Genomic DNA, 27,974 nt, shown 5'->3' on the forward strand with positions numbered 1-27,974 from the left:
CTGTCTGCAGGCAGTGAAAGATGATACAGATGTGGGACGTTGTAGACTTGGGCACCCACATCTCGCTCTCCTAATTTCTACTTCTATTCCTTTTGTTTATTTATGGGATACTGGTAAACGGAGGTTACGACTAATGGAAGGTGTATCCCCACCACGATGTGGGTCTTACTTACCCAGTCACCTTCAAAACACAGGGTACATCTTATATCCCACATTATAGCCTGTACCCTGGGGATCTATCTGTTCAGTTAGTATAACGTTTTTAATTTTTGTTTCGGTTTGTTTGTGTTTATAACAAACTATACGTGTGTGTGTGTGTATGTGTTATGATTACACTCTAGTTTGCTTCTCTAGTTGTGACCAGAGGCGCAGCTAGGGTTTTCAGCGCCCGGGAACAGATGTACCCCCTTGCCCCCCATAGCTACGCCACTGGTTGTGACGTACAAATACTATTAATACACCAGAAGAGTACGTAAAGATGTGATCACGTGACGTTGTACTCTCGTAATCTACTCTTGAATGAAAAGCTTGCCAGAAACCTCACTAATGACCTGACCCTCCAGGGTATTTAACATCAATACCCAAATACCGACACAGTGAAACTCACTAAGGAAAAGTCCCGAGATAGCTGTTACTGTTTGTCACACTATATTGTTATTGAAAGATATTATAATTAATATTTGTTTTTTCCTTCCTGGTTTCTTTTCATTATTCCATTGTTGTTATTGCTTTATTAATATTTATGATACTGTTTATTGACATTGGTGTGAAGTCCAAGCCAGGCACTTGTTTACTGACTTTTTGTAAGTGTTTAACTTATTTCTAAATGCTTTATTGTTGTGAATAATTTATATTTCTGTTACTGAACTCTGATTGTAGATCGAGCTCATTTTAGATTCACAGGTTAAATCCATGACATACAAACAGCTGTGAAATGAAACTAATATTTGTGCTATATCATATGAATACCTACTTACTGGTCAAGTTGAATAACGCCTATGGACCACTAGATGGCTTATAGAAAAAAATGCAGTGAGAAGCATTGTTCCTTAACATGACATCTTTAGGAGTGAACCGTTTGCGATGGAAACTTCCTTGGAATACTAGTCTTAAAATACACCGTTGTCAGATAAAGAATGACAGAACGTGGCGAAAATTACTATAACGAAGAGGTGAGACTGATGTCGTTTTAATATAACGTACTAAACCTTCGTGTTTAATATATTTATTTTCACTCAAAACCGTTAAAGTTTCAAGAAGGTTCTGTGATTACGGATTATACTTTATCGTGTGACTCTGTAATCAACAGATAAGAGAGAGAAAAAAACGTGCCTACCGTAAATCAAATGTATGTTTTATCGTAAATTACAGTCGTTGAATTAAAATTAACGATTTCTTCTACAAAATTTTAAAACATTTAAGGCACGTTATGAAACAAAAGGAGCTGTTACTTTTAAAAGAAGTACAAAAATAAAACAACTATTTTATTACGTCGCAGCATTTGTAAATTTTATTTAATTTTGAATTTATTTTATAAATATATCTTCTAAATCATCGATTGAATCCTGGGAATTTTGCTTTTGAGACCTGCAAAGCTTCAGATCTGATAAGCTTGTTGCTGTTATTTACGGCTCTGTAAATGTACCCCCTTGTAAATGTACAACCGTTTGGATTTTATAACATTTGGCAACCTCAAAATGGCTGTTGTAAGATATATTTAACATTTTAAGTTTTGCTTAGATGAATTAAAATAAGTTACTAAAAACAGAACAGTCGTTGTTCGTATTTATTAACCCTAACTCTAACGCAGAATTTCCTCCACGTAAGCGCTGATATTTTAAGAAATGTTTAGATCAAACATATTCAAAGCGCCCTCTGTTTGTCTTATCTAATAAGGGACTATCAGTTTTAATTAATAAATCAATATATTTATTCAAATAAAGCTTACTTAAATTTCGTCAATAAAATTTGGATCAAGTATGAAAGACTAATTTTACTCGTGATTCTTTTAAATTGAAGTATAACTGAAAGTTGAGAGCTTGTAAAAACGATGGTACTTGGACTAAAAGTGTTGCTCCTGAAATAGCACACTTGTAGTAGCAAGATGCCCAAGTTTATGTTTGAACAGCTCTATAATTTTTTACCCAAAGGGGTTGCCAAGAATTTACCCTATCTCAGGCCATGTTTAACACGTGTATGATCTAAAGTATGTGTGTAATTTAAAAAAGTGCAGAAAACAAGACAAGACGCTATAATGTTTATAAAAAAAACACTGTGCACTTCTCAGGACGAACTAAAGATTTATCTTTCAAACCAATTAAAAAGTCCAATCATTATTTCTGAATATTTTTATTTGTTTAAACTGTCTTGAATTGTCAAACATTATATAATACGTTTGTAAGCCGAACGTAAAATTGTAAATACTTAAATGTGCCCACCGTGTTGAAATGTAGGGGAGGTTTGTTTGTTTTGAATTTCGCGCAAAGCTACACGAGGGCTATCTGCACTGGCCGTCCCTAATTTAGCAATGTAAGACTAGAAAGAAGGAAGCTAGTCATCACCACCCACCGCCAGCTCTCGGGTTACTCTTTTACCAACGAATAGTAGAATTGACCGTCATATTATAACTCCCCCACGGCTGAAAGGGTGAGGATGTTTGGTGCGACGGGGATTATTTATATAAATAATATGACCCCCGCTAGTACAGCGGTATGTCTCCGTATTTACAACGCTAAAATCAGGGGTTCGATTCCACTCAGTGGGCTCAGCAGATAGCCCGATGTGGCTGTGCTATAAGAAAACACACACGTATAAATAATATATCAAAGAATTTAGAATACGTATTATTGCTTTCTCCCCTACAGGCCCGGCATGTCCAGGTGGGCTAAGGCGTTCGACTTGTAATCCGAGGGTCGCGGGTTCGCGCCCGCGTCGCGCTAAACATGCTCGCCCTCCCAGCCGTGGGGGTGTATAATGTTACGGTCAATCCCACTATTCGTTGGTAAAAGAGTAGCCCAAGAGTTGGCGGTGGGTGGTGATGACTAGCTGCCTTCCCTCTAGTCTTACACTGCTAAATTAGGAACGGCTAGCAAAGATAGCCCTCGAGTAGCTTTGTGCGAAATTCCCAAACAAACAAACAAACAAAACCATTATGTAAAACGGTGTTGAGTGTTGAAACACATTTTTAACAGAAAAAATATATATACACTGCTGGCCAAAAGCTTTAGACCAATGAACATATAGAAAAAATATGACTTTTGCGTTGTTATACTCAACCACTTATTTGAGTAGAGCTTCGAAAGATGAAAATAAGAAAAGGCAAAAAAAAAAAAAATTAGCATTTAATAGGGAAAATGTGAACACTATGAAATTAGCCTAAATACTAGCTGGTCAAAAGTTTAAGACCATACTGAAACGAAGCGTTAATCGGTAAGCACGTAACGAAATTTAGTCATTTGTGTTCAAGCATTAGCGTTGTCAACATCTCCCACTGACATCTCTGGTGTTACATTGGGTAAAATCATGGAAAAGGCTAAAAAGTTGACAGAGTTTCAACATGGCAGAATTGTTGAATTGCAAAAGCAAGGTCTCTCTCAATGTGTCATCGCTGGTGAAATTGAGCGTAGTAAAACTGCTGTTACAAATTTCTTAAAAGACCATGAAGGATACAAAACAAGTATTTCAAGTGGTCGGCTCAAGAAAATTTCACCGGCGTTGAGCAGGAGGATTCGACGGGTTGTCCGGCAAGACACGAGCAAATCGTCGAACCAGATTAATGCCCTTACGGACGCAGAAAGCAGCTCAAGAATAATAAGACGGCATCTACGAGAGAAAAGCTTTAAAAACCGTAAACGTCTTCAAAGGCCACGCCTCCTTCCACACCACGAAACAGCTCGTATAACTTTGCTGAGAAGCACCAAACATGGGACGTAGAAAAGTGGACGAAGATTTTGTTCTCTGATGAGAAAAAATTTAACCTGGATGGACCAGATAGCTTCCAACGTTACTAGCATAATAAGGATATCCCACTGGAGACATTTTATACACGACACAGTGGAGGAGGTTCCATTTTGATCTGGGGTGCTTTCTCCTTTCATGGAACAATGGAGCTTCAGGTTATACAGGGGCGTCGAACAGCAGCTGGCTGCATTGGCATGTTGGAGAGAGCATCCTTATTGACTGAAAGCCCTCGCTTGTGTGGAAATGACTGGATCTTTCAGCAGGACAACGCTGCAATCCACAATGCCCGCAGGACAATGGACATTTTCATGGCGAATAATGTTATTCTTATGGAACATCCAGCGTATTCGCCCGAACTGAACCCCATTGAAAATGTTTCGGGGTGGACGGAAAGGAAAGTCCAGCCTCTTGTTGGGCATTTCCTACCCCATTTAGGACTTCTTTTTGGTCTTAAACTTTTGACCAGCTAGTATTCAGGCTAATTTCATAGTGTTCATATGTTTCCTATTAAATGCTAACAACGTTTCTTAGTTTTATTTTCCCTTTTCTTATTTTCATCTTTCGAAGCTCTACTCAAATAAGTGGTCGAGTTTAACAACGCAAAATGCATATTTTTTCTTTATGTTCATTGGCCTTAAGATTTTGGCCAGCAGTGTATATATATATTTCATGACCTACCAAAACAGTTTATCCAAGTAACACAAGTTAATGGAGAGATGAAGGTCAAGACAACGATATGAAGAAAAACTTACAAAACGTCATTAGTTCTATGTACATAATAACCCAAGAGGTGAATCTGGACTGTTAAAGAGGCGTTCGTATGGATTTTTATTTCTTGTTAGAGTTCACGACTTGAATATCATTTCACCTTAGGGGTCATAAATCACTCTCAATGATCACTCTGTTATTGACCTTTCATGTTTGTCTTTTTTTGTTGTTGTTATAAGTAATATATAAGACATATATCACTCTGTTGTTGACCTTTCATGGTTGTCTTTTTTGTTGTTGTTATAAGTAATATATAACACATATATCACTCTGTTATTGACCCTTCATGGTTGTCTTTTTTGTTGTTGTTATAAGTAATATATAACACATATATCACTCTGTTGTTGACCTTTCATGGTTGTCTTTTTTTGTTGTTGTTATAAGTAATATATAACACATATATCACTCTGTTATTGACCTTTCATGGTTGTCTTTTTTTGTTGTTGTTATAAGTAATATATAACACATATATCACTCTGTTGTTGACCTTTCATGGTTGTCTTTTTTTGTTGTTGTTATAAGTAATATATAACACATATATCACTCTGTTATTGACCTTTCATGGTTGTCTTTTTTGTTGTTGTTATAAGTAATATATAAAACATATATTTGTTGATTTTGTTATTTTTAAATATATATATATTAAAATAAATGAAACGAACTGATAAAAAATTAAAATCACTATCAACTTGATATTGTTCTTTCGTATATCAAATGCCTCAGTTTCGTCTTGTGTCTTGTTTTGTAGTAAACACATATTAGGTTATCTACTGTGTCTACTACGGGAAATCGAACTGCTGATTTTAGTATTGCAAGTTCATAGTCTTACTGCTGTTCCACTGGAGAACCAAAACATCTCCAACATAGATAAAACAACTTAAATCTGGCACGTTTAAAAGTTGGACGCTTATTTGAATAAAGAAAAAAAGTACTATAATTCTGGCACTGTTTTCTCTGTAGAAAATGTCCCGGAGATAGTTATACCTATTTACATCAGGCGTGGAATATAACACTGGTCGTATATTTCCTACCAACTTAATTACAATATAAATTTATAAAATTTCTATAAGTCTTTTATTTTAAGCACTGAATAATACACAGGGAACCAACTAAGTTCTTTTTACTCTAGTTACTCACGGAAATTGGTCAATCAATCAGATCATCACGTGTACTTTCCTATTAGAAGGATTACTGTAACATAGTGCATTCCATTGGCAACTCAGTGACAGAACTTTGAAGTGAAAGTTATCGTCAATCAATTGTGTAACGTCTGCGACCTCCTAAGAGAACTTGTATTTTTATTTTCCCTGTATAATAATGCTATATTCTTTCAGTCTGCAACAAGATATAAGCTTAAAGATACGATTTTAACAAATAACTTAACATCACGTGTCTATCTCTTTCTACAAGGTGTTCGGAAAGTCACTGTGTAGTTTTGGAAGCAGCGATAACAGCATTCATTCAGTCTATTTGAAGCCAGCAACTGATAGCAGTGTTTAGAAACAAAATAAGAAGGATCCAGGCTTGTATTGATGCCAACAGGGGTCACTTTTAACATTGTTTATAATTGTCATTCATATTTACCTCCTGTATTCCATATTGAAACATGTCTATTAATAAATATATAAGTGAACAGTGACTTTCCGAACACCCTGTAGTAAAGGTTCCACGATTACAATTGTCTTTGACGTTGTTGAATGAGTAAAAACTGTGTGAAAACATGTGTCCACTCTCTTGCTTTACGTCAATGTTTCCGCTCCAAAATACATTTTCTGGCGAGCTTTCCGTTATCGTGCGGTTCACTACACACACACACACACACACAAAACACCTGAAAATACCAGACTGGTAAATTACTCGCTAAAAATGTGTTGAACACACGTTTAAATATGAAAACTGCTGGCAGCTTGTCTTCTCTCCAGAAAATGTCCCAGACGGTTATAAATGGTTTCATTGGGTACTTTTTTTCTAAATGTTGGTCGTGTACTTAGACACGCAAGTGCTAACACAAACCCCTTTTTTACACGTAATTGCTCACTCAACATTGTTCAAAGTGTTATTTAACTATTTCTCATCTTAGTAATAGGATCATTTTTACAAACGTTTTTTTCCTCATAAATTATATCTGTTTTAAAATTTTTAAATAGGTCAACAGTTAGGACCCGACATGGCCAGGTGGGTTAAGACGTTCGACTCGTAATCTGAGAGTCGCAGGTTCGAATCCCCGTCGCACCAAACATGGTCGCCCCTTCAGACGTGAGGGCGTTATAATATGACGGTCATTCCCACTATTCGTTGATAAAAGAGTAGCCCAAGAATTTGCGGTGGGTGATTATGACTAGCTGCCTTCCCTCTAGTCTTATACTGCTAAATTAGGGACGGCGAGCGAAGATAGCCCTTGAGTAGCTTTACGCGAAATTCCAAACAAACAAACAGTCAACAGTTAAAAAATTTAAATATGTAATTTAAAAAAAAATGAGACCTGTGTTTCAACTGAAGATGGCAGTGCAGATAACTATGGAGACGAGCATGTCAAGAAAGGTTTGATGCTTACTTTAAATTCCACGTAGGATATTGAGGTAGGTCAGATTTAAAAATGCGAGGGGTGGAGGTTTTCAGTTAAGATGTGTAGGTTATCAGATTGTGGAATCTGCTGGATGTAGCCCTCTAAGTCCCTCTTTAGTACCACTCCTGCTACTCTCAAAGTTCCACTGAAGTAACGACACCTTACTGCGCCTTTTCAATAACTTCATAAAATGATACATAAATTGTGTTAAATTGTAAAATTAATTAACTTTAGAGATACTGAAGCATTCGGTTGTATTGTTATAATACGTATGCAGACTACATTCGAAAGTAATATGAAACATTATCTTAAGTATAAGAAAACACGTATCCAGATTACCTTAAGAAATATACTGTTTATTTGGTAATTTCGAGCTCAGTGTTACGTTTCTGAATTTATAACGCTAAAAATCAATATCCGTAATGGGTACAACACAGATAGTTCTTTGTGTAACTATATATGTTTGTTTGTTTGTTTTCTAATTTCGCTACTCTTTTACCAACGAATCGTAGGATTGACCGTCACATTATAACGCCCCCACGACTGAATGGACGAGCATGTTTGGTGTGACGGAGATTCGAACCCGTGACCCTCAGATTATGAGTCGAATGCCTTAACCACCTGGCCATGCCGGGCCGAAACTATGTGCTAACAACAGACAAAACTGGTACGTTACTAAAGGAAAGCATCCAGTAAACAATATTTACTGCTAATTTCTGGCTTATCGCACAGTATAATTTGACTGTTACTCTTATAGCGCACCTTATACAGCTGTAACGTACACAACATGTTTCGCACTCATCCCGAAATAAAAATTAATTCACAGAGATGTTTTAACTTTGTACCAGAAACAGGAAAAAAAAGATAAATATCTCACGCGTTGCTCCCCGCTAGCACAGCGGTAAGTGTACGGATTTATAACACTAAAATCAGGGGTTCGATTCCCCTCGGTGGGCTCAGCAGATACCCCGATATGGCTTTGCTGTCAGAAAAAAAATATGCACACACATCTCATGCGTTCGTAACAATAATAATGTGTAATATATTGTTTAATAATTAATTCAACTTTAAGTGTAAAATATAATCCAATAATACGTTATTTGTTTTAAAATCTCTAATTCGGCTTGTTATCCAATTGTTTCCAACAATCTAGTTTAAGTATTAAATGATATAATTATTTATTTCATGCTAAAATTACTTGCGGAAAAGAAATATTTCTCTTGATATTGGTGGCGTATACATTTTGACTAACGCCTTCTAAAGCAGATTCTATTATAGTCGCTTCAGTGATTGACAGGTACGGATTCAGATTTTTTTCTCTATTTCAAGCTTATTTTTATCGAAAATATAAATATTTCTACTTATTTCAAAACAAAATGGGTGCAAACCACCACCTTAAAACACTATTAAGGTTATTTATAATAAGACTTAACGAGGATTTGTTGTTGTTGTTTTTTAATTTCGCGCAAAGCTACACGAGGGCTATCTGCGCACTTATTGAGGAAGACAAGGTGGCGGACTTATCCCGGGGAAAGATTTCACTTTTGTTGGCAGACCATTCGATTTGCTACTGACGTCATTGGTCCTTATAAAAGCTGTAAAGAAGGTACATAAATTCCTGGAGCATGTTTTGGACCCAGGGATGACAGAGGCAAGACAAGGTTTTGTTCCAACCTTAAAGAACGCCAAGAGCAGCAGTAACTATAGGCCTTTAACATCATGGATATTAGAAATAATAACATCGAGGTTTCCTCTAAGACGTCTTATCAAAGCCGTCTCAAAGGATGGCTTAAAAACAACATCCTTTTAGTAGCTACGTTGATTGCTGTCTTCCTTGGGGTGATGTTAGGCCTATTACTGAGAATAGCAAAACCAAACGACGATGTTATTCTTCTGGTCGAGATGCCGGGAAATCTGTTTCTTCGTATACTAAAGATGCTCGTTCTACCGATCATGATCGCCAGTATAGTTACAGGCCAGTATCAGTAACATTTTTAACCAATAAGAAAAGAGCTTTTTAAACATTTTGTTAGAAAGTAACGATGGGACATTTCAGTCTTAGTTTATTTAATTTTGTTTCCTATTTTTATCCAAGAGACAATAACAAAAGTTGTCTTATTATTGTTAAAATGATGCACGTTATTCTCTGCCTTTTAAAAAATAAAATAAAATTTAGATTAACGCCTGAACCCCTGAAATGTCGTTCACCCCTCTCCTGAGCTAATATTATTCATTTATCTAATTTTAGATTTTGCTCCTCAAAGTAAGGCCTGGTTTAGATTTATGATAATAACAGTAATAAACCGAACGAGCTGTAACTTAGCATAAATACCACTAATTTGTTGAATTCTTAATTTTTCCGGTAGAGTGAGTTGAGGCTTCTTGGCGGGCTTCGTTTACAAGTGGTGGTTATATTTTACTCGGCCAAGGTAGAAATACTTGGCGAATTAGGTATAAATTCATTGAAGGGGTTATTTGTATATGAAGGATCTTATAATACATTTAAATTGACGTAGTATTTATGGTAATTGAGTACACAGAGCACAAATAGCCCATTCTTTAGTTTTGCACGAAAAAAACGATTGTGCAAAGGTTTGTTTTGGAATAGCTCCTCGTGGCTCAGCGATAAGTCCAAGGACTTATTACTATACCTGTAGTAGCAGAACAAAGATGGCTATTTGTATAACTTTGCTCTCAGCAACAACTAAATAATAAAACAAGAGATCCCTCTGAAATGTATATAATACTCTGTGGTAAGTCGAGTATCACAAGATGGCGTTCTGAAACTAGCATATTTGTATTTTAAAGAGGTGTTTTGAAACGTATGCATTGTACTATAAAATATATCTTGCTCTTAAAAACTGCTTAAAACGTAAACTGTACTAACTATAAACACCATGTTTAAAACAATAATGTTGTACTACAAACTCTAGACCTAAAATAAACTGATTGTACTATAAATAATATATTAAAACATGTATTTTACTAAAACATGATGCTTTGAAACATATTGTATCGAAAATGCTGTTTTAACTATATATTTTGTACTACGAACACTAGGCTTAAAATATATAAATTACACAACAAAAGATTTGCTTAGAAGCATATGTCAATTTTAGCACAAATAAAAACAAGACGTCTCATAACCAACGTGTAATTTTAAAGAGACTGTTATACCCCACCCCCTATAATTTTAATGTGCTAAATTACTTTGAACCAAAGATGGGGTTGAAAAATAATTTTGTATTTAGTTTTGAAGTCCCCAGAGTACTCAGAGACCTTGGAAAGAATCAGAAGGTTCTTGATCCTTCCAGCATATCTACTTTGATGGTTGAGGGGGAGAAGAATAAGTATCTGCGCACGATAATGCACGAGCGAATATGTCTTCTTGTTAGCCACATTTGTTCTATATATGTAAAATTATTCTTGGGTGAGGGAAAAGTGGGGACACGAAAATAATTAGGTAAACAAATGCCCCTTGTCCTCCTTTAGTGCCGTTACTGTGTGCTCTATTCAGTGCCGATGAGGTCTTTCGATTGATACCGAGGTTTTAATTTAGGTTGGCTGGGAAACAAACAGAACTTCTACTGCTGATTAGGATCATTATAAAAAATAGAAACTCGACAATATAACCACGTGGTTAATATTGTTTTAAATATATTCCTGTTATCATTGTTCTTCATTCACGGGCTAATATTCCCCTTTTTTTTTTGTTTTTGTCGAATTTGGTTTGTTTTTGAATTTCACGCAAAGCTACACTAGGACTATCTGCGCTAGCCGTTCCTAATTTAGCATTGTAAGACCAGAGGGAAGGCAATTAGTCATCACCACTTTTACCAACGAAGAGTGGGATTGACCGTGACATTATAACGCCTCCACGGCTGAAAGGGCGAGCATCTTTGATGTGACGGGGATTCGAACCTGCGATCCTCAGATTACGAGTCGAGTGCCTTAACCACCTGGCCATGCCGGGCTGACTTCGAATTACTAAGAATAAATAAATAAGCGTTAGTTGCTGTGTCACTCCAGGCTGAATCGTTACTGAAAACAACAGTGTTTTATTTAAATTCGATAAATCTACACATCTACGTTATTTGAACAACGTCACGTCGCAAAAATACTTTTCGTCGTACTAATATGAACCGAAGAAACCCGAAATAAAGACAAACCAAAATAGGAAACTTAATTCTTTATAATTTACAGAAAATCTCGTAATGATTATATAACGATCCTTCGTGTGCAGTTTATAAATCTTTAGTTACACTGATTTAGAATAACTCACTGGTATAGCTTTGTGCTGAACAACAAAAAAACAGCATGATGCACAACAGTTATGTAAGAGCTGGGAAGGGGTGCACCCCCAATTTTCAATCTGTTCCAGTAAAAACGTAAAATAAACCTCGACCCCCACACACTTTTAATCTGTCTCTTACACCTTTGTACTGAAACTTCTTTGTTATAACTTAATTTTTAACGATAAAATTCCAACACGTGATTATTAGATCACACGTCAATAAATACACATTTATAATTAGACCATTAACTGACCAACTCACATACACTGCTGGCCAAAATCTTAAGACCAATGAACATAAAGAAAAAATGAATTTTGCGTTATTAGACCCGACCACTTATTTGAGCAGAGCTTCGAAAGATGAAAATAAGAAAAGTGAAAATAAGACTAAAAAACTTTTTTAGCATTTAATAGGGAACATGTGAACAATATGAAATTAGCCTGAATACTAGTTGGTCAAAAGTTTAAGAACATACCAAAAAGAAGTCCTAAACAGGGTAGGAAATGTCCAACAAGAGGTTGGACTTCCCTTTCGATCCACCCCCAAACATTTTCACGCTGAATGTTCCAAACGAATAACGTTATTCGCCATAAAAAAGTCCATTGCCCTGCGAGCATTGTGAAATGCAGCGTTGTCCTGCTAAAAGATCCAGTCATTTCCACACAAGCGAGGGCCTTCAGTCAATAAGGATGCTCTCTCAACATGCCAATGCAGCCAGCTGCTGTTTGACGCCCCTGTATAACCTGAAGCTCCATTGTTCCATGGAAGGAGAAAGCACCCCAGATCAAAATGGAACCTCCTCCACTGTGTCGTGTAGAAAATGTCTCCGGTGGGATATCCTTATCGTGCCAGTAACGTTGGAAGCTATCTGGTTCATCCAGGTTAAATTTTTTCTCATCAGAGAACAAAACCTTCTTCCACTTTTCTACACCCCATGCTTGGTGCTTCTCAGCAAAGTTTAACCGAGCTGTTTCGTGGTGTGGAAGGAGGCGTGGCCTTTGAAGACATTTACGGTTTTTAAAGCTTTTCACTCGTAAAGGCCGTCTTATTGTTCTTGAGCTGCATTCTGCGTCCGTAAGGGCATTAATCTGGTTCAACGATCAGCTGATGTCTTGCCGGACAACCCGTCGAATCCAATCCTCCTGCGCAATGCCGGCGAAATTTTCTTGGGCCGACCACTTGAAATTCTCGTTCCGTATTTCTCAATCTTTTAAGAAATTTGTAACAACAGTTTTACTAAGCCTAATCTCACCAGCGATGGCACGTTGAGAGAGACCTTGCTTTTGCAGCTCGACAATTCTGCCACGTTTAAACTTTTTAGCCTTTGCCATGTTTTTACCCAATCTAACACAAATGAGTAAATTTCGTTACGTGTTTACCGATTAACGCTTCGTTTCAATATGGTCTTAAACTTTTGATCAACTAGTATTTAGGCTGATTTCACAGTGTTCACATTTTCCCTATTAAATGCTAAGAAAGTTTTTTTTTTATTTTCCCTTTTCTTATTTTCATCTTTCGAAGCTCTACTGAAATAAGTGGTCGAGTCTATCAACAAAAATTGCATATTTCTTCTTTATTTTCATTGACCTTAAGATTTTGGCCAGCAGTGTACATCATATAATAGAGATCGCAGAGAAATTTGCTCAAAAATCTAATAGAACGTTCTGGTAAAAATCAACCTGTAAAGCATAGTTGTTTCTTTAAAAAATACTCAAAATCTTCCTTTTCGAAGGTGAAGATCACTCAGTCATTGATAATAAGCAAAATAAGCGATTACACCGTTGTTAGACAAAAGCAAAATGTACTCATTTGCACGGAAACGTACAGATATACTATGTACGTGCTGCGAATATCCGTGACCTATTTAAAAGGTTCATTGTTTTTCATTTGCAGTTGATCTTCATTCCTATAAATACATAATAGGTATTTTGTTGTAAGCAACTGCTTTTGTACTCGACGCTTGTTAAATGCGTATTTACACAAAACCTCGGGCACAGAGCCACCTGGATTTATTAATAATTGTTGGGTGGGAAATAAATTTTTAAAAAAGCCAATAATGTAGTAAGCTGTTGAGAAACATATAACATCCAACTGAATGGATATGCACGTGTATAGCTTAAAATTTATTTTCCATAAATGGATATAAACTTAAGAACCAAGTTTAGTAAATATTGGTAATTTAAAAATGAGAAATAGGGATTGTCATAAAAATAAATTGAATTAAACTGCAAAAATTATAGTTTCAAGCCTATATCTATTGTCTCTAAAAAGTAAACAAAATTGGTTGGAAATGGTGTCTGTACTGTTTTCTCAATCTACAAATCCCTAATTTGACTCCATGTCTAAAGTACTTATCAATAAAGTGAAAATAGAGACCACTTGTGATCTTAGAAATATGCTCTGTATTTTGATTCAACTCGGTTTTCTAGTTTTCTGATTCTTTTTATTCACTTCTTTTTAAATTAATTTTATTTCTAGTCTCGAATACGTAGCTTTGTGTTGCTTCCAGTTCAGCTGTCTATTTTGGTGTTCAAACCACGATTCTGCACATTTTGTTTGCCTTCTAAAGTATATTAGACCACCTTGTCTGTGTCTGTGACTTAAATGGGTTGCTCGTAACCATTCCAGTTCATTCTATTTTTGTAAGGAAGGCGAAAGTGGTAAATCTACAAAAACAAAACAAAACTGGATTCCACGAAAGGGTTAATATAGTAACGAGTTATACATTATGGTCTTAATTTATACAGTTTTTAAGTTCACTCTATCACGATGAAAAACAAATTAAAATATTAAATTACATGCTTTTCCTCACCGTGTAATTCCCCAAGCGGAAAATCTAATGCCTTATAACGCCGAGAACAGTGTTTCGTTACCCGTGATGGATACACCACGTATACCCACACCATCGTGTACCAAATTTTCGCTTAACAACAAACAAAGTTTACACTTTATTGCAACAATGTGGGTTTTCCAGTAATTTCATCAGAGTTTCGCAAGGTTTAAAGCCGGGTTTGTTTTGTTGGAAAACTACATCGAGTGATTTAACATGTATGTTATAATATGTGTGTTTTTCGTATAGCAAAGCCACATCAGGTTATCTGCTAAGTCCACCGAGGGGAATCGAACCCCTGATTTTAGCGTTGTAAATTGGTAGATTTACAGCTGTACCAGCGGAAGTCCTTGTCCTTAAACAATCTTTCTCATAAAACACGGCAGCGTTAAGCGTTACTTCTTAAATTTGTGAGTAAAAATCGGATGAATACAAGTAAACAAAAAAGCCATGACTTGAAACGTGATTATCCTGACAATACTATTAGGTTGGAAATCACAAGCAGGTGAAAAACCGACATCGTACACACGCTGTGCGGGAATATTACAAAATCAACTACTGATAGATGATTTAAGGTCCATGAAGGTGACTGAAATCTATACATCCACTACCACAATATTGTAGATCATGGAAATAGGAGAATCCCCAGAAAAAGAATGAATTATATTCCGTATTAAGAATATAAATGCCATTCACTGAACCAGAGTAATGATGTTTTGGAGTCACTTTCAATTCACCATAGAGGTTTGGTTTGTTTGTTTGTTTTTGAACTTCGCACAAAGCTACTCGAGGGCTATCTGTGCTAGCCGTCCCTAATTTAGCAGTGTAAGACTAGAGGGAAGGCAGCTAGTCATCACCACCCACCGCCAACTCTTGGGCTACTCTTTTACCAACGAATAATGGGATTGACCATCACATTATAACGCCCACACGGCTGAAAGGGCGAGCATGTTTGGCGCGACGGGGATGCGAACCCGCGATCCTCAGATTACGAGTCGCACGCCTTAACACGCTTGGCCATGCCGGGCCACCACCATCGAGGAAATTGTATAATTTATGGGTGTGAATCACGTCATTGAATTGCACGTAATATGTAATTAGATATTATATAAAAGAATCAACTGATTAATTCTTATTTATTTGTTGTTTTTTTTATCAAAGTAAACTTGTAAATGTGATGTATGATTTAGAGGCCTAATGCGTTCCTTGATAAGCCAGACGCACTGTTGTGACTGCACTTTTGCCTATTCAAGGCTCATGAGTACGGCTAGAGCTGGCAAACAGCTGATGTTTTAAAATTTACCTTTCTTATAAAATGAGACATCTCTAACATGTATATATGATCTTTCAACAGTTGGTCTGCTGTACAAAATCAAATAATAAAAGGATTCAAAACACCATAAATGTAATACTCACGTCACCGTTATAAGAAGCCAAACTAGATTTATTTATCTTCGTGGATATCTGAGTGTGCTATCAAACCAATTCGTGTTATAGGTGATTGTGGACATAACTGATATATTAGGAGTAATGACATTGACCTCGTAATGTAGTTAGATATAGATGAATTTACATGAATTATTCCGCATTGTGTCTGGTTACGAAAATAACCGTCATGTGACAGTCCCTATTCAGTCAGACTGGAGTCGCCAAAAGGTTTGGGGTGAATTCTGTTGAGCATGTGCCTTCCCTTCAGCCTACAGTTTAATATTAGGGTTTATACACAAAAAAATTCTTAAGCAAACGCATTGTCTTTCAACGATGACATACAGAAATGAAAACCTGCAGTCCGTGCTTTGTTAAGACGGGTATCGAAACCTGATCTTTAGGGTTCTAACAGCATCAGGAGAGATTGAGTCTAAACGCGTACGATAACGTTAACTATGGAAACAATCTTGGGTAACAATGAAAACATGACCGAACTACGAAAGACACGAGCACGCATCACTAATTTTTCTGTTCGCGTTAACTCCAAATCTGAATCACTTTGTTGTTTATTATTAATATCAGTGAAATGTTAGTCCAAGCCAATGGCTCTCAAATTATGAGCCAGGAAGGCGAGTGTATGTGTGTCAGGAGAGGGCAAAATACGTGCCAATCATTTTTCACAAACGTTCTTAAAATAACCAAAAGGAAAGATATTATCGTGAATAACTAGTTTACCTTGCCTGTTAGCATCTCTTGGCGACAGTGACACGTCACAGTTATCCTGCGTGGTTTTTACCGCGCAATCTCTCAAATTTGAAATTACGAAGAAGTGTAGAACTTCACTGTCTTGCTTTTCTAGGAGTATGGACATGAGGTTTGAAAATCAGTTGAAATAAACAGTTTTTTGCGGTAAAAACCGGGATTTAGATCTTCATTTAAAAGTCAAACTACTGGTATTTTCCACAGGCAGTGCGACTCTTAACGGGAAAGCCGAAGGAAAGCTTGCTGGACTAACATCGGTTTACTTCATCTTGACAAGCCTCGTATCTGCCCTTATTGGTCTCGTCTTTGTGACCTCAATACATCCGGGCACCTCGGCTATTAGTTCATCAGTTGAAGCCTCTGGTAAAACTATTGGTTCCAATGCTAGACTTCTTGATACATTTTTAGACTTGTTGAGGTAAGATCTTTGTTTTCCATTGTTAATTACAATATTCCTTTAAAGCATAGCACTGAGCACATAAATCTGGATTCTGTTAATGATTAGCGTTTTCTTAATTTAGTGTTTCGGTCATGCTGTACAGCTGACGAAACATTATCACGCACTGGTAATAGTAGCAGAGATGTCAACCATTACGATTTGAGCGTAATCGTTACGATTTTGGTGTATACATTACGACTATACACTCATACGGACAAATATTACGACTTGTTGCAACTCCCAAATTATTATATATTATATAGACCTATAAAATAAAATGATAAATTGTTCCCCCAGGGCTTGAAAGGGGTGAAAAGAAAATTTCAAGAGAGATACAAATAAATTTTGATAATAAATAAAAGACATAGTTTAAATGGCTACTTGAGATAATCATGTTTGTGCTTGAAATAATAAAAAATATTTGTATCTCCGACGTCTACCAATAATTTGAATGCGGTGCTTCTTCATACTAGGTACAATGGGGAATCCATAGGTACGTCATCAGTGCTTGTCAGCCAATCAGCGCTCGCGCAGATGGGTATTTCTCATTTTCTAAGCAGCATAGAAACACCAATGCGATCGTTCAGGATATGGAAAAAAAGAGGCCTCTTTTACAGATTGTCTTGTTTCTGGCAAATCTAAAAGGACTAAAACTGTGAATCAAAAATTTAGGAAAGAGTATAGTGCAAAATATCCGGTCATTGCATGAAAAGTCAGTGACAGTCATGCGTTTTGTACAGTTTGACACATCGATTTTTCTGTGGCGCATGGCGGAATAAACGATTGTTCCAGACATACAAAATCGGCATCTCACCAACAAAAGGCTGAGGCGAAGACAAAAACGATGCAGATAACGATATTTATGAGTAAGAATTCAGAATATGAAACCATAAATGCAGAAGTGATGTTCACGCAATTCGTCATTGCTCACAATTTACCCCTAGCTGTAGCCGATCATGCAGGACATCTATTCAGAAAACATGTTCCCAGACTCTGATATAGCGAAAAAATATGGCTGTGCTAAAACCAAAACTACAGTCATTGTACAAATGTTGGGTTGTGAAGATGACAAAATGATTTCAAGCATACTTACCAACATTGTTTACAGTTTAGCCACAGATGGATGCACAGACATGAATGACTCAAAACTGTATCCAGTGGTTATACGATATCTGTACGGGCTCTGTCTACAATCATTACGCTCAGCCATTTGAAATAGTTGGCATCTCTGTAGTTGTACCCATGTTAATACTTTAAATATATTTAATGAAAAGATTTGTTACAATAAACACTTCTCCCTTCTGCTAATGTATCTCATTACGTAACTCTGATTCTCAAGCCTTTCATTTTTAAATCGAATTGTTCATTCTTGAAAAACAAATGCTACTGTTTTGATTTCATTTATAAACAACTTGTTGTTGATTTAATATTAATGTAGTGTTCCCATTCTCTCGCTTGGGGAGTCTCCCAAATAAAAAAACTCTGATATCTGTAAATATTCGTTGCAGGAACGCCTTCCCTGAGAATCTTGTGGAAGCTTGTGTTCAACAGGTATAGTGTTGTAACACCTTGAAAGGAAACCCATTTCTCCTTTTACTCATCGCAATGTAGTCTAGTTTGCAGTTCAATCTAAATTATCTTTTATACGACTCAAAAGTTTATTCGTTTTTGTTTTTCTTCCATTAGTCAACCAGTTATTTAATCTTTAATTTTTGTGTATATTGTATACAAACTATTTGATATATGTATTCCACTTCCACTGCTACTTCAAACAAGCTGTACTCACTTCTTAGGCTGGTAATAGGAATGTTTGTATAATTAATATTCGTTGAATTCGACAATATTTATACATTTACCATTCACTAAACAGCTTATTAACAATGGTTTTACCCAACGTTTCAGAATATTAGGACATGTGTACAATATTATTATTTATGAATATGACAAGAGTTGGAAAATTAAGTTGTTATGAAAACTTAGAGACACCAACTGTTGATTGTACTAATTCAGAAAACATCTAATGACGTGTGCAGTTCACTCAGTCGATTTCCCAAAGACAAAATGACAAAAGTTGGACGGTTTTTCTGTTTTTAGTTTGTTTTTCCTGGATTTTCTTTAGTCGCACGTATAAATTTACCATCTCAATAATATATTTGTAAAACATCAGTTTTTGTTTTCTACACCATTCATCCATGGTAGGGAGGGGACACTTAAAATAAGCGCAGAAAGCTTTGTGCAATAGGACAATAAGGAAGTACAAAAACGTCCTGTCCATTTCGAGGTCAGTATTGTTGGTACTTTCTACTGGAACTCGGACATGACTTTTTCTTGTATTCCCTTTTATATTTCTTACGCGTTATATCTGTAGGTAGTCATCCATGTATAATACGCCTTTGCCCAGTTATCAGTAATACCTTATTCCTGCATTATATAGTCATCAGGAGAGACTTAGTTCATTGTTAAAATACAGATGGCGCTCTTTTTCAAGATGGACATGCTTCCTTTTGCTTTTGTCACATATTAAAAGTATGAAGGAAAACGACTTATTCTCTTACGAATTTAAAACATCACATGTACAACACACAGATACACAAAATAACTAGTAAATAACACGCGAAGATATCTAATAAAACATTTACATAGCACGACTTTCCATAACTCGTTGTCTGACCAAACTAACCCTAGTTTTCCACTAACGCCTTAATAACTAAACTGGGATTACGTTTTCCCAGGCGTTTGTGGGCGAGATTATTCCAAGAGAATCGACTCTGTCCAAAGAACTGGGTTTCCTATCATGGTAGTCACGTTCCTTTCTCGGCTATACTTGAAAGGTAGGGGTAAACACGTCAGTAACAATGCAGAAGAAGTCTACTTTTAGTGTACTGAGTTGCACTAACTAAATAGAAGTTCAAATTGTAGAGAGATCTCTCTCTCACACACATTTTCTGAACGTGTAGATTTCCATTAGTAGATTTTTCTTCATTAAAATGTCTATTGCTCATATAATCCTAAGGTTGTCCGAGTACAGAATTAAGAAGAGAGAGATTCTATAGTGAAATAATTACGTTAGTTGAAACTGACAAAATACTTAATGCATATAAGAAAGCATAACGTTTGTTTTGAGACTTAATAATATTTAAAACCATAACTAAATTTTGTAAGATTAAGTGGTTTGAAAACATATAACTTGGTCTTTACAATTTCTATAATCGTGGACGCTTAAACTTAATGTGCGATTTGTTTAACTTGCAGGTATACACAACTTACACGGAAAACCCAGTTGATGGTTTGAACACCACTAAGTTAGAAAAAGTTTTATCTGTAAGGCCTGGCACGAACTCACTCGGTAAGTTTCTAAATGATTGTGTACAATGAAAAATACGCGTTATTAGCGGAACATTCCTGTTAACAATGAAGGAACAACCATAAAATTCTGGGTCAAATAAAACGGTCATGCTTTTCAAAGCGATTCTGCAGGTAACTAGACGTTCCTGTTGCCTTCGTGTAACAATACGCTAACGTGTTAATATTTTGTCTGTCAGATGATAAATCAGTTTTCCTTTTTTGTAGGAACATCTTGAAAAACAGTCTCATCACTGGCACAAATAACTTCGTTTTGATATTAACCTTTTGTTTTTTCTTATACATTCTGCCAAATCAGAATTCCAAGGGAGAAATAAGGTGAACAACCCAGACACCAACTCCTTGGTTGGATGATGAGAAAATTTAGACAATGGCTGGGATGCTTTTATTGAAGTGTTTGTTTGTTCGTTTGTTAATTTGGCGCAAAGCTACTCGAGGGCTATCTGTGCTAGCCGTCCCTAATTTAGTAGTGTAAGACTAGAGGGAAAGCAGCTAGTCATCATCACCCATTGCCAACTCTTTTACCAACGAATAGTGAGATTTACTGTCGAATTATAACGCCCTCACGGTTGAAAGGGCGAGCATGTTTGGTGTGAGCGGAACTCGAACCCGCGATCCTCAGATTACGAGTCGAGCGCCTGGACATTGTTGAAGTGTCTCAGCTTCCATACAATCAATATGATTGTGGCTTTTCTTTCTTAATTTTGAAACCATGAACCACTCACTGTCTAGACATTTTATAGAAATGCCGTATCAAAACTAGATTTGCCAAATATTCAGTTCTGAAAACATAAAAAAATTATATTTTATTGCACTTCAACCACCGGCAGAAATTAAACCACTATGGTTGAATATATCTCTTCATAACATTGAAATTAATCTATGTTTTTTTATACTTTGCCCTAGTCCTCTTATTGTATAATGACATAACGTGTCTTCCTCGACGATTCTGATTTATCAGTTTTGTTGCCCGACGTGTGAGGGCGCTTATATCAGCTCCACAATTAAAAGGCTGGGATAACATAAAAAAGAAAACTGCAACCTAAAAATTTAAAATCTAGGGGCTGAAGAGAAATAACAACTTCTGAGCTCCCCTGATTGTCTCTCAAACCCCTTTAGGACTTATTAGATATAACCTAAATTACTTGGCCTGTTGGTTAGTTTAGTTTAGATCTAAAATAATTCTAATGTTGTTGGGTTTGCACTGGCAGATTGTGACTTGGCAATATCTCGTGCAAGATAATTCCAAACCTACTGAATGATTCATTGCTAAGAATAAAGACAAACAGGCATCATTTAATAACCATCAATATTATACAGAACTTTAATAATTTAAAATATTTTACGAGGAAGTCATTCTTTGCTGTAGTGTTTAATATAACATTAATATCAGAGTTTCCTCTCATCCAACAGCTTATAAATGAGCTTTAAAACTTTCATTCAACAAGTATATTGATGAGTTAGCTACAAATATATCTTTATTTTCCTTAATTCAAATATTACTCTTAAAATTTATGTTACTAATGTGTGGAAACTACTATACAATCTTTAATTATAAAACTAGTAAAATATTGATAACATCTGAAATAATAATTCAGGTATTCAGAACTTGGTCTAAAAAAATAGAAGGTCTGGTTTTCTATGGCTTTATGTCAGTGGTGTAACAATCACATTAGCAAGTGTATCTCAAACCTTTCTTGTTGTTTGTGAAAAAATAAACATGTTCCAAAAATGTTTTTCCAGGTTTAATTATATTCTGCCTTGCCTTTGGGGGGACATTAGGAGGATTGGGAAAGAAAGCCCAAGTGATGAAAGATTTCTTCAGTAGCCTTGATCAGATTGTGATGAGACTGGTCTTAAAAGTAATGTGGTAAGTTTAAGAAAAAACTTAAATTTTATCCTTGTATTTGATACGTGAAAGTCACATGTTGTATAGTTGATATACCATAACATAAATACTCTTTTTCTTCAATTTTCATAGGATAACTCCAGTTGGTGTCCTAAGCCTCATCTCTGCCAAACTTGTAGCTGTGTCAGATATTTACACCCTCTTGCAACAAGTAACTCTTTTTGTGGCCACGTTGGTTGGTGGACTAACAACTGAACTTCTGTTATTTGAGCCTTTAGTGTTCTTTCTAGTCACTAGGGAAAACCCCTACACCTTCTTACTAAAGCTCTTAGAAGCTTTAATTACAGCATCGGCAACATGCTCTAGGTAATTTTGAAAATTTTAACCAATCATTCTTGGCTAACAACAAATGTGTTTCCTTCCATTATTGCTATAATAGCACAATAAATATTAGTTACAAAATGATTCTTCTGCCATCCTCCAAGAAAAGTTGGATTTTCTTTAAAAATACAATTAAGAATGATAAAGAAAAAAAATCTGTTATGGGAGGCGATTTACTAGCAAAGAAACATTTCAGTTATACAAGATAATCTATATGTTTTTTCCTTAGGAATGGTATTACTAAAGGAACAGTTTAAGGATGAGCTTGAAAAATAAGGTAAAGTCAAAAATGGAATGTCTTTGAAAACTGAAAAAAAGTGCATATGGTAAAGAATGAATACTTTACTGAGAGTCCAGAATGGCAGTTGAATGAAGAAGTTTCTATATTATTTAGAGGTGAGAATGTTAACCAAGACAGATCATCTTCTCTAGGATTAACAGTGTTGATCAGTTCTAAAAGGTAAGAACATCATTGTAGATCAATCTGTTCTACAAGATGGTCAGTTCTTCCTTTAGATCAGTACTGCTTGACATAAAAATGTCCAACTAGAAAAATAATTATTTCTTTAGAGGTGAGAAAGTCAAACATGAATGGTCAGTCTTCTCTGGAGTCAAGAATTTTCAAATAAGATGTATCATTTTTTTTTAGAACTAAGAACATTCAAACAAATGTGTCAATTTCCTTTAGAAACATGAATGGTCAATCTTCTCTGGAACTAGGAAAGCCCAGTAACAAGTGTCAATGTAAAGTAAATTGTATCACCTTAGCTAAAAACAAAGGAAAGTTTCTTTGTGTGTTAATACTACTATTCCATTAAAATACAATAAACCTTTCTTGTTATAAAACACTGAAGATATAAATGTTTCGATACTGTGTCAACTCTTTCTTTTTTCTTAAAATCGTGAAATACTTGTATAATTAATTGAATCGATCAAAAGACATCAACAAAATGTAAATGCACCTAACTCTTAACTGTACTTTTAAGACCAATAGTTGTTATAAATATCTCAGTGTTAAATAAACTCGGTTAGCTGACATACTTGTTTCCTTCTAGTGCTGCAGCCATGCCATTAACACTGCGTTGTCTGGAAGACAAGTGTTACATTGACCGACGGGTTACGAGATTCGTTGTGCCAATAGGAGTGACTGTCAACATGAATGGTACTGCCCTTTTTGTCACAACTGCTACTTTTTTCATTGCCCAAATGAACTCCATCAAACTGGGTGTTGGAGACTACTTCGCCGTTGTGTAAGTGAACAGGCCCGTCCGACTTAGGTATTTCGTTTTTTGGCCATTTATTTTTGTCGCAGATATAGAAGTTCAACTAAAACAGATATGGTATCAGATATAGAAGTTCAACTAAAACAGATATGGTATCAGATATAGAAGTTCAACTAAAACAGATATGGTATCAGATATAGAAGTTCAACTAAAACAGATATAGTATCAGATATAGAAGTTCAACTAAAACAGATATAGTATCTTTGGTTTACAGACTTCATTGCTTCTCTCTATTGTACATTTTAAAAGGACTTCTTGAAAAAGGCATAATTGTGATTACATTCTGTGGTTTAAATCATGAACATACAAACTTTCCTATAGTTTTTGTTTAGTACAATGTCAGAATGTTTCACTCTGCCCAGGGTTACAGCCACTGCAGTTAGCATTGCAGCGACTTCTGTTCCGAGTGCTGCCGTATTCCTCATGGTCATGTGCCTGAATGCTATTGGAGCTCCTCTAAATGACGTCAGTCTCATTTTTGCAATGGAGTGGATAAAGTAAGAAACCTTGTGTTGCTGTGTTTAACGTAACGTTGTGTTGCTTTGTTTAACGTGCCAACACGTAGAAAACCATTTACTGTGCCCAACACTTTTAATTTGTTTACATTTGCAATAAGAGATAGACATAAATTAGTTTCATTATTTCTTTTTGTATTATGAATAACAGTTATTACCATACCTCTCAAGTAAAGGTGAGTTCTGCTGAAATGTTAAAGTATTAATTAGCAGACGAGACACAATTAAAACACAACAAACATTTTTTGCAATACTCAACTTTCCAGATCTGCAGTTCCAGAGATGCAAACATTTATGGGCTAGTTGTGTGCTTTAATGGGTAGACTGTTATAGTTAGAAAGTCTAACATTAAAGCAAACAGTATTTAGGAACAGGCTTGTTCTATACTCCAAAACGTGACTGTGATACAGAAAAGTCGTTGTATTTTTACCTCAAATATAAACAATGTTCTACCTGCATTTTGAACACCATGTTTGTTTGCATTGAACATTAACTTACCACAGACCAATTTCACCTCTGGAGAAGAAAAAAAAGAAATCTTCAAAGTGTGCATGTAAACAGATTGTATAACATTGAATAATGAATTTGACAAAATGGTGTAACATTATTCACATACTTAATTGAGGTTACTTTTTGCCAAAGTAAACTGGATTCAAACCCCCATAAATATAGTATTTTTAATTTATTTTAAATACACAATGTAGAACACAAAGTATTATTGGGCACAAAAAACAGAATGCTTTTAAAGTGCTACACTAACTTTCTAACTGAGCAACAAATGGGTTTAAAAAAATTCCATCAGTCCCACTTTCTGTACCTGATAAACTATCTTACTGACTACAAGATGTTTTCAAATGTTCAACAATTTTTATCTTTTTTTATTTTGTTTTTGAGTGCTAGAATTCTACAGGCATTAGAGAGGTAAAAGGAAACATTAATATTTTATAAACTGCCATCTTAATAGTGGCATGAAACAAATAAAAATCTCAGATCTAGCATTCCCACTGGTAAGGTGCTGCATAAGGACACAGATTTAGCAATGTAGGACAGCCTTCCTTAGTTCTAGCATCTTTACTTCTAAGTAATACGTTATGGCAAACAGGTTGGTACAGGATAGCCTTTCTTAGTCCTAGCATCTTTACTTCTAAGTAGTGCGTTATGGCAAACAGGTTGGTACAGGATAGCCTTCCTTAGTCCTAGCATCTTTACTTCTAAGTAGTACGTTATGGCAAACAGGTTGGTACAGGATAGCCTTCCTTAGTCCTAGCATCTTTACTTCTAAGTAGTACGTTATGGCAAACAGGTTGGTACAGGATAGCCTTTCTTAGTCCTAGCATCTTTACTTCTAAGTAGTACGTTATGGCAACCAGGTTGGTACAGGATAGCCTTAGTCCTAGCATCTTTACTTCTAAGTAGTACGTTATGGCAAACAGGTTGGTACAGGACAGCCTTTCTTAGTCCTAGCATCTTTACTTCTAAGTAGTACGTTATGGCAGACAGTTTGGTACAGGATAGCCTTTCTTAGTCCCAGCATCTTTACTTCTAAGTAGTGCGTTATGGCAAACAGGTTGGTACAGGATAGCCTTTCTTAGTCCTAGCATCTTTACTTCTAAGTAGTACGTTATGGCAACCTGGTTGGTACAGGATAGCCTTAGTCCTAGCATCTTTACTTCTAAGTAGTACGTTATGGCAAACAGGTTGGTACAGGATAGCCTTTCTTAGTCCTAGCATCTTTACTTCTAAGCAGTACGTTATGGCAAACAGGTTGGTACAGGATAGCCTTCCTTAGTCCTAGCATCTTTACTTCTAAGTAGTACGTTATGGCAAACAGGTTGGTACAGGATAGTCTTAGTCCTAGCATCTTTACTTCTAAGTAGTAATGTTATGGCAAACAGGTTGGTACAGGATAGCCTTTCTTAGTCCTAGCATCTTTACTTCTAAGTAGTACGTTATGGCAAACAGTTTGGTACAGGATAGCCTTTCTTAGTCCTAGCATCTTTACTTCTAAGTAGTACGTTATGGCAAACAGGTTGGTACAGGATAGCCTTTCTTAGTCCTAGCATCTTTACTTCTAAGTAGTACGTTATGGCAAACAGGTTGGTACAGGATACCCTTAGTCCTAGCATCTTTACTTCTAAGTAGTACGTTATGGCAAACAGGTTGGTACAGGATAGCCTTCCTTAGTCCTAGCATCTTTACTTCTAAGTAGTACGTTATGGCAAACAGGTTGGAACAGGATAGCCTTTCTTAGTCCTAGCATCTTTACTTCTAAGTAGTACGTTATGGCAAACAGGTTGGTACAGGATAGCCTTTCTTAGTCCTAGCATCTTTACTTCTAAGTAGTACGTTATGGCAAACAGGTTGGTACAGGATAGCCTTCCTTAGTCCTAGCATCTTTACTTCTAAGTAGTACGTTATGGCAAACAGGTTGGTACAGGATAGCCTTTCTTAGTCCTAGCATCTTTACTTCTAAGTAGTACGTTATGGCAAACAGGTTGGTACAGGATAGCCTTTCTTAGTCCTAGCATCTTTACTTCTAAGTAGTACGTTATGGCAAACAGGTTGGTACAGGATAGCCTTTCTTAGTCCTAGCATCTTTACTTCTAAGTAGTACGTTATGGCAAACAGGTTGGTACAGGATAGCCTTTCTTAGTCCTAGCATCTTTACTTCTTAGTAGTACGTTATGGCAAACAGGTTGGTACAGGATAGCCTTCCTTAGTCCTAGTATCTTTACTTCTAAGTAGTACGTTATGGCAAACAGGTTGGTACAGGATAGCCTTCCTTAGTCCTAGTATCTTTACTTCTATGTAGTACGTTATGGCAAACAGGTTGGTACAGAATAACCTGTCTTAGTTCTAACAATTTTATTTCTGGGTAACATGATGAAACATGTCCATTATTATTTGATTTTAGTGATCGATGCAGGACCGTGAACAATGCCATGGGAGATGCCTATGCTTGTGCTGTTGTGGCACACTTCTGCAGAAAAGAACTGGAGCTCTCTCCAGAAAATACCACAGAAATGGAGAAGTATCTGAGTGAAATACCAATATCTACAAACAATGACCACATCCGTAATATAATTCCCTGAAGCTGTTCCCAGAATAAGTTCAGTAGTGGAATAATAATAATAAAAACATTCCCTAGGTTTAATAAATATTCTTCACTTGTACTATTAGCCTAACCTAGTTTTTGAAGTGAGATATACAGTTTTGTTTTAGTTTGTTACATTTTTTTGATGACATTATAAGACTTCTTAGAAGTTTCAGATCATTGATTCTGGATTGTATTGACCATTTGTAAAGCGAGTCGGTGAAAGAAAGGTACCTTGAATAAATAGAAATGAATACTTCTAACCACGGTGACTGTATATTTGTGTTTAACAGACTAGAAATGTGATTTATTTCTGCAACATTGGTGGAGTTCAAACTTTGTAATGGATGCAGAAGTAAGATTTTGTTATACTTTTGCAGTACCCTGTTTTACACACTGAGAGTTAAACTAACATTCAACCTGATAATTACTATAACTTAA

General features: G+C 36.0%; 1 protein-coding gene across 1 annotated transcript; it reads left to right on the forward strand.

The window, feature by feature from the left end:
- The first annotated feature begins 8,897 nt into the window (after window positions 1-8,897).
- On the forward strand, window positions 8,898-27,796 carry LOC143234503 (excitatory amino acid transporter 2-like). The gene is made up of 9 exons (XM_076471909.1): window positions 8,898-9,273; window positions 16,818-17,027; window positions 18,557-18,599; window positions 20,301-20,394; window positions 22,155-22,281; window positions 22,393-22,626; window positions 23,697-23,891; window positions 24,287-24,421; window positions 27,354-27,796. The coding sequence occupies exons 1-9, from the start codon at window positions 9,014-9,016 to the stop codon at window positions 27,529-27,531; spliced, it is 1,476 nt and encodes a 491-aa protein (XP_076328024.1). The 5' UTR covers window positions 8,898-9,013; the 3' UTR covers window positions 27,532-27,796.
- Window positions 27,797-27,974: the final 178 nt, after the last annotated feature.

This window comes from Tachypleus tridentatus, chromosome 12, assembly GCF_004210375.1.
Source record: "Tachypleus tridentatus isolate NWPU-2018 chromosome 12, ASM421037v1, whole genome shotgun sequence".
Lineage (NCBI taxonomy): Eukaryota > Metazoa > Arthropoda > Merostomata > Xiphosura > Limulidae > Tachypleus > Tachypleus tridentatus.